Source organism: Sturnus vulgaris, chromosome 1, assembly GCF_052056855.1.
Source record: "Sturnus vulgaris isolate bStuVul1 chromosome 1, bStuVul1.hap1, whole genome shotgun sequence".
NCBI lineage: Eukaryota > Metazoa > Chordata > Aves > Passeriformes > Sturnidae > Sturnus > Sturnus vulgaris.
In genome coordinates, this window is record NC_142243.1 from 152,337,126 (window position 1) to 152,349,987 (window position 12,862).

Consider the following 12,862-nt stretch of genomic DNA (forward strand, 5'->3'; position numbering starts at 1 on the left):
ACCTTGGCAATTTGGTGTCAGCCCTCTGTTTAGCATCAGTTTTTCCACTACCAATGCATACTGCAAGTCAATTAAGATCTTCCACATAGATTAATCATTGCATGTTCATGAATCTTTTCAATATGATCCTAAATGCAATCAGATGTGCAGTAAACTTGCTACATTTGTTATGCACAGAACAGTGAAAAAAAAATAAAAAGCCACCAAAGAAACCTAATCTAATTATGCTGGAGGAAAGTCCTAATACCTACAAGCTTTATAGTGGTTTAAATCATGCTTAAACCAATTTAGCACCATGTAAAAATTTCCTTCATTAAGCTAAATTTCCCCCCCGTCTCATTTAAAATAGCTAAAGGTTTATCTCTATTAGCTCTATCCTCCAGGGTAACGTTAATATATGCAGAGCAGAACAAGTGACAAAGCCCTATAACCATGAGAAACGGGGGAAAAAAAGGAGTTTATTGAAAGTGAGCCTGGATGTGAGCCACAGATGAAATCACCTGAAACTACCTCGTGCTAAACTCCACCACAAACACTCTCCTCAGTGACCACCCATTCCAAATGCTGACTGCTCTGGCAACACTGGGAAAGGATGAGACGATTTCCTGGATGAGATGTTCCTGCTGTGCCTGCTGACAAAACAGGACTCCAATCCTGATGCTTTGGATTTTAAAGCCCACATACACTAAAATATACATGGTATAAAACTGAAGTCTAGGGACACTGTGGCAGCAGGAAATGCTCTTGATGCCCCAATTCCTCTGTGTCTGTGCAAATGAACAGAGTAACCACACATAGGAAAAGACTGGCCAGGAAGATTTTGTTAACTCTGTCCCATTCAAAATGGTTATCAGAACAAGGAGGGTCAACTTGCATCTCATAAAGCTTCATTAGATCTGAGGATTAATTTCATCTCTCTTTATCATGTATAGATAAACCACTTTTATTTACCTTTACTTATTAAATGCAGAACTTCATACTTGTCATAAGGTATTATTGTCATTCATGCATAATTTGTAAAGTATTATAAGGAAACTCTGCATACATCCAGAGTTGCTCAAACCCCTAAGAGACTCTCATCAAGTATCCTTCCACCTTTGGCAAATACTTTGCAGTCTTGTGTGTCAAACCTGCAGAGACTGGAATATTCTATGAGAAAGAAAGGGGGAAAAAAACCACTAAGACTTAATGATTCCTTTATCATTTTCCCAGATGATACCTTATCAGTTAATGAAAAGTAATTAACACCAGAGTAGAGACTGACCTTTACTGCATGGCATTCCCTTAGATTGGGAGGAAATAAAAATTACACATGTGAGATTAAGAGATTCAGGTAGAACTATTAACTACATCAAGCACTGCACAGGCCTCCAATATGAGACAGCAAATGACAGCCTGAACTATTGCATAGCTGCTGAATTTCAGAGGGCCTGAGTGGTTCCCAGTTTCCACATTTCTCTTCCCCACTTATGTTTTATTTTTGTCTACTTAAGCTGTAATCAGCTCCTAGGAGATAGAGCAGTCCTCCCCTGTAACTGTGCACCCTCAGCACAAGGGGACTAGTGCAGTACCAACAAGAATGACTGTGCCCTCCCTCAGGGACTCACCTCAACAAATAAAGGCACAGAAAATTCAATCCGGAGTTAGAACACAGATGCACACACTAAATTATTTTCTAGGGCTTGTGTGTTAGCATGTTCCAACAGAGTCCCTTCCACTCCAGCAGTCAATGGGCACAGGAGCAGCCACAACCAGAGCCCAAAGAGGTCACTGCCCCACCGGGAGCTGGCAAGCACAACCTCAGTCCTCTGCAGCTGCCCTGGGGCAAAGATTGCAGGTCTTAACCTGTGCAGAGTAAATTCATTTGGCTCTCAGTCAGGAAGGATTAGGGAGGAGAGGTTCCAACACAGGCAACGCAGAGATGGAGGAGCTTCTTTCAGCTACTGATAGTGAGAGTAAGCTTCAAGTGGGCTTTGATGAGATTAGTGAGGTGACACAACAGCTTCTTGCTGCCCAGAGCAGTATTTTCCCTCCTCTCTCCCACACTCAACTGTGCTCTCACTTGCTCCCTAGTACCACTCTGGAGATTGCTGTCTGAGGCTGATCCAGCTCCCTAAAGTAGCAGAAACCACACCAGTGGGAAGAGAGAGAGGGAGCAATGAAGGGATATAGAACAGGGAGTGACCACTGGGATACCAACAAGCTCACACTTGTGTCCTGGCAGAGTACACCCTGAGCAGAGTGGCAACAATAGAGACATCGATTCCAGAAACAGAAAATCAGAAACAGAAAATCAGTTTCTATTAGTTTTTAGAAATATTCTGTAAATACCACATTAAAATCTCTAGAAATTTTTCTATTCAAAACTTACTTTATCTCTCCCAATGGGAAGTGGCATAGCTGTATAAAGGTTTTTTCTTCCATCAAACACTGGTTTGCGATCCCCAAAAATCTGGGTTTTAAAGTGCTGAACCATATGCTCCACTATTTCTCTGAAAATGCAAAAAGATGAAGTTAATCCAACTTTTTACTTTAAATGTTAAGTAGCAGACGAGTACTAACACTAATATTTACCATCAGAGGCATTAGGTAAATGAAAGGGTTGTCCACCCCTGTCTACTAAAGGCAAGATTTGTTCGACTGATCTGAACTGAAAGCAACCTTTTCACAGACTAAACTGTTTTATTGAAACTGCTATTTTTAGGGTTTTTTTCAGATTTAAACTTTCCTTCCTCTTCTGTGACCGGCTGGAAGTGGTGAAGTGAAAGCTCGTGCCCTCTCAAGCTCAAAACAAGAGGTGCATGGTAGATCCTGGGGCTTCAGCTCCCCTGTCCTCCAGCCCTTTCTGCAGAGGACCCTGGACCAAAAGCTCAGCAGCCTGTGAAGCTTTCAAAAATATTGTTATCCCAGCTTACAGCCCCAATGTCAGGATAGCAGTTTATGCCAACAATGATAGTGAAATGTTTTGCAGTTTCCTGAGAAAAATAATTTTTAAATTTATTTTTTTTCATACACACAACAAAACTGGAAACCATACAAAAAAACTGGGTATGTGCATTCATTGGAGCTGTGAATATTAAAAGTACACATTCATTAAAGAGTAGCTGGAATTAGGTTCCATTTTTGTATGAATGAGGAAACCACTCACACAGCTCTTGTCAAACCAGTGTTTACACACTGGTCATCCAAAGCAGTTCAGCACTCAATGAGAGGTCACCTGGAATAGTAACACTCTGTGATGCCAGAGGTCTTTTGGTCCCAATGTCCCAGAGAGACATCCTTCAGTCTACCAGTAATACCCAAAATCCATCAGCAAGCTGCAATCTTAGCACACAGTCAGGGGCAAAAGGACATTAAGAGGTTAAAACGACACAGAAAGGAAACCACTGCTCACAGATGCTGCAGGAGACTGTTCATGCACCCTGACTTGGCAAGGTAATTAACCCAGCATTCAGGCAGGTATTACAGTGCTGAAAAATCTGAGAGGAAACTGAACTCATTCAAGAAAATAATTAAGACTGTTTTAATTGGCAATTTCTTTGCTGTGTCCCAGGGTTTATCTTAAAATAAGATGTGGCCACTGAAAGCAAGTCTGATCTCCTGCAAAGCATGAATCAAACCTGACCCAGTAATATCTGCCTCAGGTCTGCAGGGCCTGGCTGAGCACACACGTCACAGTGAGGGCGGGAGGAAGGAGGTGTTTTTCAACCTTAAGATCGAGCATGGAAACCCCACTCTCTTCCTGAGCAAGTTGTTCCGATTGTAAACTGCTTAATATGAAAAATGAACACTTCCACTTAATGTTTTCAAGCTTCAAAACACATCCACAATTAGCAGTGGTGCTTCTCAGCTGTGGGTGGAGATATTTTAATGAAATATAAGTTATTTTCTCCATGCAGAGTTAAAAGTAGAGTTATTTACCACTTCACTAACTTCAGCCCTTTGGGACGACTGTTCTAGCAAGCTCATCATGCAAGCTTACCAAGAACCCTGGGCTGGCAACTGCAGGCAGAGTTCACCTTGCACAAATCCTCAAAAATTAAACTGAGGGAGCACCCACAGTGCAGAGCCAAACTCACACTGCCCACTCTGCCTGTCCAAACAGATCTGACCTTTCTGCCACAGGTACAGAAGTGTAGCCAGACTGTATTAATTCAGGAACATTGTCCCAGCTGTGTGTTTTCCAGTCCTGCTCCAGAGCTCATGTCTCAGTGTGGAACTTGCATGTAGTGGATACACCCTGTAGTGGGGTCTGCAGGGTCACAGAACAAGCTGGAGTAAAACTGAAGAACAAAACTGACACAGATGAGGGAATAGAGCAAAAAATAAAATCTCCCTCTCTCCTTCCTACAGGTTGTATCACATAAAGCAACAATAAAAGCTACTTACTATATACATGTGAATTATATAACCAAAATACTAGAAACCTGTAAGCCAGCAGGAAAAAAACATCATTCAGAATTGGATTACATATGCATCCTGCATAACACTGTGTATATATATGTATGTATGTATCTATTCTGCACACACAGAAATACAGGTATAGACGTAGGACCAAAAGGTCACAGCTCACAAAAACCCAGGTGAGTACAGGTATATCAACAGAATAGAGCAGTAAGCACTCAAAAGAAATAAAATACACATCAGTATGTGAATCCAAATTGTATTCTTACCACACTGCACTGAGAAACATCCAGTGCTGAGTGCATCTATGGCCTCTCTGCTTATTGCAAAAGGCATTTCATCTGTGTGGAATCTGTATCTGCTCCCATTACCACAAAAGAGGAGTGACTACCCTGACCCAGCAGAGCAGGTCATTAGCTGGCACTGGAGAAAGAACTTGCTACTGAATAGAATCTGCCTTTCCAGTGAGAAAAATTGCTTTAGGTTTTGTGACAAGCATCCCCACACTGGACTGTAAGGGAGATGCTCACACAGAAAACACACACAAGCTGTGCAGAATTTGGCTCCCAGAGGAGCTGCAGAGGCAATGTGGATCAGCCAGCAGCAGCTGGCAGAGCTGGAGGAGTGGCAGGGATAGCAATTAAAGAAAGCAAAGCTCTCACAACTCCCTTTATGAAAAAAGTGACTGTTCCAAGTGTTTTGCAGTGCTTCAATGCAGGAAGAGCATCTCAGTGAAATCAGCAGAGTTCAGCTTCATACATTTAACAACGGTGTTTGCTTTTAAAATTAACCTCAACTATTGACTAGCTGAGAAATTAACTTGTAATAGATCACCACAGAAAGAAAAAAAAAAAAAACAGGGCAACAGAGCACAGTGATGGTGCTTTGTGAAAACACTATCATTACCAACTCCTCAGTGTAACAATAGAGCATGCCCTCAGGTTTATTAATTCACATTAGGAAAACTGTGGCTTTTGGGTGGCATTTTTGACTCCACACTGTTTATTTTCATGACTGCATATTCCACCCATGTGACCTTTTTAACAAGGAAAGGCTTTGCTCTTGAGTGTATAAACAGGCCATTCCAATTGTCTACAGTCAAGGTGTAGTTATGATTATGACACTTGTCTTGTGGTTTCCAGTTGGTGCCAAGTCTCATTCTCAAGTTTCACTTCTGGCAACACTGCTCCTTTTTCAAGTCAATGAAGTTGCACACTCTAACAGGGCACAGATGCCAAATGTAAGACCTGTCTGCTTCCTTCCCTGGACAGCTGCTCCGTGTTTTCACCTTGCTATCTGTGTCAGGAGCATAGTTTTCCCTTATATAGAATCTACTGATGAAGGATAATTTATTACCTGCTTCAATAACTCCATAATCCTCTCTCACAAACAAACGGGTTTTGCCTCCTCTTGTGAGTAGGGAAAGGTGAGAAAACAAGCTGGTAACCCCAGCTCCCTGAAGGCTTTCAGCCAATTACACTCTAATCTTTAACCAGGTAATAATAAATCATTTTTATCAAGTTGACTTATACCGACCCAGCTTCAATAGAGCTAATACAGCTTATCCATCTGCCACCAGTGGTTTCAATCAGCAGCATCTTAAGATTCTGACAAAATCAATCCAAGACTTGGAGGGAAAAAAAAATAAAGCAATATGCATATGCTGGTAATGGAAGTGATCAGTACAATCACTGATTAAAGCCACACATCTTTCCAGACATCAGTGAGGGCACATGGCTCCAGCTTTTTCAAAGAAAAACAAGACTGCAAATAAACTGAAGAAAGGCAAAGCACAGTGTTACCTGTTAACTCTTCTAGGACATTTCTCTGGCTTTATATCCAATTCATAATGGTAGATATCTATTTTAGGAATGTCCATTTCAAAGAAGTTGGCCTGCAGTTTGATTGTTCTCCCAGAAGTGCCAAAATCCGGTCGAGGAGGAGGTTTGAAGGCATATCCCTGTATTGGTGGTGGCAATGGGGGAGGAGGTGTGAGCACTGCAAAAGAGAGAAAGCACCACTTAGCCATCAGCTGTCTCAAATTGACATTTCAGCAAATTTACAGGCTATTGGACCAGTGAAGCCCAGCACATTTAAACCATTACTCTTTCTAAACAACCTAAAAAATGACAAAAAAAAATCTCAAATCCTGCTTTCAAGAGACCATGAATCCTTTTTTCTCTTTCTTTCTTTCTCAGGCTAATTCACAATTCGTTTTATTTCCTAGCCCAAATTACTGAAAAAAAATCTTAAAATCAGTTGCATTTGCCTATACCACAAGTCAGCTGGGTGGGAATTTCACAGACCAAGAAGGAAAGCAAGAACCAAGATCTTCCTTTCAAGGAAGAATCTTCATTTTAAAACCCATCTAACCAAATTTATTTGAGCAAACACCTATAAAATGGACTTTCCACCACTTTCCTCCATGCTGCAGCTCTGCAAAATTCTGTATTAGAACTAAACTGTAACCTACTGCTTCCTTCACACAGAAAAGAGAGCAAATACTCTGCTGCTGCTGTGCTCAATTCTTGAGCTCAAACATCAGCTGTTGCTCAGACAACATGAAGCAGAAGCACAATGGCTGCTTGCTGCTGTTTCAATCCAGGAAACTCCATTAAAAATTCACAGAGAAGTGTGTAAGGTACCAACTCGAGTATTCAAAACTCCTGCAGCCTCAGTGCTCAGGTGTTCTGTGCTCTGGAGCAAAAACAACTTGCAGCAATATCTTCACGTGTGAAATAAGCCAGGAGGTTTCTCATTACTTATGTAAGAATCCAGGTGTGGTTTCCTAAGATTATCAAATTCAGTTCTCTGCTAGCACCAGAAACAATTCACATCCCTTCATTAACAAACCAGTCACCACTTTTCCACCCTGGCTTTCTCTACTGGAAAGCTCTTCCAGAACTGTGACGCTCTAATGCTCAGAAAACATCCTTCCGTTTTTATTTATTAGTTTTCTTTTTCCTGGAGAAGTCTAAGTGATAACCACTCTGTTGCCTCCATCTGCTAACTGGAAAAGGCAGATGAATGAGCCCTAAACTGGTTTTGCCTGCTGCACCACTGCCTTGTGAAGGCCATCCAGTGACCACTCGGGGCATGTGCACCCATTTCAGTTGTTTATGATCATCTCCCAGGTCCCTATTAACTCCCAGCTATATTGTTTTTACTATAGCTACTTTTGTAATCTGTACCTATTAACCTGCTGCTTTCTGAATGATGCTCAGATTCTCCTTTTCTTGACAATCCTTCCTATACCTCTTGAAATGATGAAATTTCACATACTGATTCCTACCATTATGCAGTGTTTGCTAGTGAAATAAGACCATTCCCAACATTATTAGCACAGATTTACACTTTACCCCTCAACACTTCCCATGGCCAGTTTCCCACTCATGAGTATCTCCTTATTTTTACCACCCTACTAACAGTCAGCACCAATTTCCCCATGCATCAAATACTTAATCAGATTTGACACTGGGGAAATGATAGAGGGTTTTGCTGTCATTATTTTTTGAAAATCTTGTTTCTGGTCTTGTCTCCCAAATATATTCTAAGGCATCCACCCTTTTAATTCAGGCTACTGAAATTAAATTTCCTTCTTTCCCCTCCCTTTTATAACCACTGCCATTAAAGACTGTGTTCTTCAACACTAACTCAATCAATGCATTAAAGTCACTTCTTGCTGAAGATCTGCATTTCCACAACCTAAAACTTCATGCTTCAGTACTTCAGTTTTGCCTCCAATGGCAAATAGCAATTCTCATTTCCACATTGCTTTTGCAGTGTCAACAGCTGCCCTGAAAAATGGAGCCAAATATCAGCTGTTACTGTAACCCACGAGCAGCCCATCTGCATCTGACCTTACCCCCCTCCATCCCTCAAGGCAAGGCAGAGCACCCAGCTCACTGATTCTGTTCAACCTTTGGCTCTTTATTTTTTCTAAATTCCTACACATCCTGAATTCTAAGACACCAACTTTCATCTCTTCCCAACATTTCCAGGCTCTCTGTTGACTTCACGTTTTTCTGATGGTGATTAACTCACTCAGGTTGCCTTGCAGTCACCATATCCCCATTTGGTGGGACAAATTCACACTGAATCTGTGTTTTCAGTGGAAAGAATCCTTTGCTGTGGATAGGACACCCAACAAAGTTATTAATAGCATTATCACTACAGCTGGGAAGTAATAGAAAAAATACTCCCACAAATATTTGTACTTGCAGTACACCAAAGGTTTCTGCAATCCACCTCCAAATCTGATCAAGAGGATGTGCACAAAGCAGCCACCTCTACTCCTCCAGAATCCTGTTTGCCATCACTTCCACCCCCCCAAAAAAAATTTTAAATAATCTGTCTCCCACATAACTTTTCAGTCACTCTGCTGCTGAACCCTTTATAGCTCATCACTGCACACATTTTTATTTCCATATTTCCATAACAGAACGTTCCCATTTGAAAATTATGTCCTAGTCATTATTCTGTGATTTTTGTGTATTTCCATTATTCCCATAACATCATCCATTATGAAATATTTTAATTTTCTGTCCAGGCTCCTGTATTTTAACAGTTCCATATCTTGTTATCCACACTCTGCACTCCACATTGCCTTACCACTATTACCTGGCCAACTGTTATCAATATATTGATTTCCCTTCTCCATGATTTTTATGCCTTCTAACATTTTTGTACCTACTGCCACATCTAATTCCACTGCCCTTCCTCTTCTGTGCCATATTTGGTACATCAGGACTAATTTTCAAAATGATAAAATAATTAAACTTAAAAATTGGAAGTACAAAGAGAAGCATGATGGAAGGGGGCACACATCCTCACAAGCTATTTATGCTGCCAAATTAAGTAATCCTGTAAGCAATACATCCTCCCTCTGTTTTAAAATGGGATTGTTCAGTGCTTCACAGGGGTGTAACAAAGCTCTAAGTGTTCAGGGATCAACATGAACACATGTTGCTCAACATCACTGCATTCCTCCACTGGAGTTTTATTGGCAAACAGTGACTAAAAGTGAGGGTTTAGCCCCATTTTTGAGAATAAAGTGAAATGCTGAGAGAAGCACAGACTCCTGGAGAAAGATGTGAACACAGTTTTATAACCTGCATGACTCACAGAGATAAAAAAGCACCAAGCTGCCCAGAAAGCAGGACCACTGCCATCTTCAATTTTCATCTTAAACAGTTTTTTCAATTATTTGGGTTTTACAATCCAATTAAAGAAAAAAAAAAGGGGGGGGCGGTGGGACGGGACTATTTCTGGCTTAACTCCCAAGGCAAAACTTATTTAGGGCAGGGTGTTGCTTCAAGGAGATAAGTACTGTTTATTAAACAGCAGCAGTGACCCGATAAGCACTCAGCCTACATTTCTGCCGCCTAAAGCAGACACGTATGTGTCAACTACAGCACCGAGGGGTGGGAACTGAACTCCAAAGGAGAAAAACTAAATATTGCAACCACTGAGCTGAATTCACTTTTTGGACTAATGCCTCAAATCAAGAAATCAAAATCAAACTGTCTTGTGTAGAAGTTTTAACAGCAAGCAGCTGTGAAGGGTAGAATCACAAAATACTGAATTTGGTGCTGACAGAACAAATAAGGCTTGACCTCCTCTCAAAACATGACAGAAGCCTTCAGGAGGCACAACTCCTGCATTCAAAGTGATTCAGCTGTCTCATCTCCCTATTCAAACACTCCTGCAGAATTCTCATCACTCACTCACTTTTTAAATGCGACAGAGCTGTATCAACACGGGAATATTTTCCTTAGTGCCAGGGTTCCTACTAGGAAGCTTTTGCAGCCTGGTGAGGTGTGGTACAGAGGACAGCACTGGACATCTGAGCTGGAAGTGATGCCCTGCCCAAGGAAACCCGCCAAAACTCATGCAGAGACACCTTCAGGAACACAGATGCTGCTTCTGGAGACAGTATTTCAAAGTGCTGGAAAATCTACATGCATTCCTGGATTTTACTTTTAAAGTGCTGTCAAGGAAAGAAGGGATTAGAAAAAAGATGAAAGACTAATAAACTGGAGCATCCATGTGATAAGTATTGGAAGCTCCTCATTCATTTACCAGATGATAAAATGAATAATGAGAACATTTCAGCCTTGATATGATGATTGAGACCATGAAGAGCCCCATTTTCAAGGTGTGAATTAGGGTGAGCTGGGTGTGGAATAATGAGGTGCCCGTATGCTGTCTTTAGGCTTACTTTTATCAGGAAAGAAACCAGACTTCCTATTATAATTCATCCCATTTACATAAACTAAATGTTCATAGTTATCAATCTTAAAAGCAGCAATTTCTACCAAAAAAAATAAAAAACTGGAAACGACAGATACCAGAAAAATAGCAGTCTTGCAGCAGTTCTATGGAATAAAAATTAGCCATCAAGCAAAATTATTCTGTCAAAAGACAGGGGGGAAGGTGGAGGTAGAGGAAATCTGGATAATCACAGAAATCCTGTGTTAGTAAAAAGAATTTTTGCAAATTGAAAACTATTGCAAACAGAAGGCTGCCTGCTCTTATTCCTGCACATTACTGAGGATCAAAATCAGAGATAAAAGTGACTCAGGGAGTGAGCAGGCCAAGACACTCCTAGTCTATAAAAGGTGTGAATGAGCCACACACTTTGACGAGCTTCTACTCCAAAATCCCCACAATTATGTAATGATGGTTTTTCAGAACCATGTGCTCCACAACCATTTTACAGACTTGGAGCATTCACTTCTTTTGTCCTTCACTATTTCTTAAAGCTTAACTGCTGGCCTGCTCAGCATGCTGAAAGTGCTGCCAGTCAGCATTAAACTTGCACATTGGAGATTTTTTAGCAAAGAATTATGCAATTTTAATGTGCAGAGGCCTAATGAGTTACTAAATAAGAAGGGGCCAAACGAGTTGCATGGAAGGGCTTGTTGACACAGGAAATCGTCTGAGCATAATTACACCAGTGCAATTATATCAATAAGTTTCCTTGTGTGGCAAGTACTAACTCATATTTAATAATCAGGTGATGTTTTCACAACTCTCAGTAGGTTTTAGCATTAGGCTCATGTAGTCTGCGTTTGTCAAGGGAAAGCCATTTTTCTAAAAATATTTAATCTCTATATATAATATAGAGATATTAGATTTAGAGATATATAATCTCTAAATGAAACTAAGGTGAAGGAAGTCTTACATGAAAGCATCACTATGGGTTAAGGTTTTCCAATACCAGATAATGGCACTGTTCTTCCAGATCATCACTAAAGTTTTAGGTACAACTACAGTGCACATTCACTGCTGCCTCCAGGTCAGTCACTGATGCCATGACACAGATCCAGAGAGGATGCATTGCTCCTTGGGCAAAAAAAAAAAGGGGATTTAGTAACTTGTCTCAACCTCTAAGCAGCTATTTTGCCTCTAGAACTGCAAGAAAAAAATAAAATGCCAAATGTGTTCATCATGACCAAGTTAAAAAGAACCGAGACTGGCAAAGGAACAGCCTCCAGCAGCTGCTGCAGAGGATCATGAACACAGAGCAACATAGGTGGGAAGCGACCAGGCTGACTTGTCAAGTTCTGAATATCTTAAAGAACAGAGTTCCCACAACACCTCTTACAATCTGTTCCACCCTCATCTTAAAATAAACTTGCCTTCTACTCAACTGGAGTTTCCTGTGCTCCAGCTTTTGCCCTGTTCTGGTGCACTTGCCACAAGTCTGGCTCCATCTGTCCCAAAGGTTCCCCTTAGCCCGCTGGAGAAGGTGGATGATGATCCTTTCCCCCCTTCCTCCTAAGGCAGAACACATCTGATTCCCTTCACCTCTCCTGGTGTGCCACCTGCTCCTTCCCCTGTCACAGGGCTTGCAAAAGGGTCATGTCCCCTTCTGGAAGTGATCTTTGAAGTGGCAGAAAGGGAGAGCTGGAAAGGGGACACCCCACACCAGGGGAAACAGGACTTCCACAAATAGTTATTCAAGTGCCAGTAGCAGAGGGAATTCAGAAAGGATGTGGAAAACACCCAGTACAGATCCTTGACAGAATCTGCACAGTTTTTATGTATTACAGTTACAGATATATAGTCAGAGCAAGAAAAAAGTACAGAGAGTTCAGCCTTTTCTTTTTAGGACTCAACTAAAGAAAAACTTCGAGTTGTCTCCAAGTTTTCTGACAGTCTGGGTTCTATAAAGAAGTTTAACTTCTGACTTTCTGTTAAGGACCGTTAGGGAACGATAGGAGAGAGGCTGGCAGTGTTTTCTGTGAGATAAGGGAAACCCAAAGCTGCAGCTCATAGTCCCTTGATATTTTGGGGGCACAGGAATCTTTATGGGACCTGTAAGTCTGTCTGCTGCTCATTAAGGATGTTTTACAGCATGGAAACCAGAAGCTCTTCAGTCAAGCTATAATATTCTTGATGAGATAATGCACAACAAAAAATTGTTACAGATTTATCTATTAATCTCCAAGAA

At 41.1% G+C, this 12,862-nt stretch overlaps 1 protein-coding gene across 2 annotated transcripts in view; it reads right to left on the reverse strand.

The window, feature by feature from the left end:
• The window catches only part of AGO2 (argonaute RISC catalytic component 2), a 55,908-nt gene that overhangs the window by 32,721 nt on the left and 10,325 nt on the right, over positions 1-12,862 (reverse strand). For both annotated transcript variants that reach the window (XM_014891739.2, XM_014891737.2), the window contains exons 2-3: positions 6,207-6,402; positions 2,372-2,492 (exon numbers count right to left, since the gene is read on the reverse strand). In XM_014891739.2, the coding sequence (XP_014747225.1) occupies positions 2,372-2,492; positions 6,207-6,402 (317 nt within the window). The remainder of the gene's footprint in view (positions 1-2,371; positions 2,493-6,206; positions 6,403-12,862) is intronic.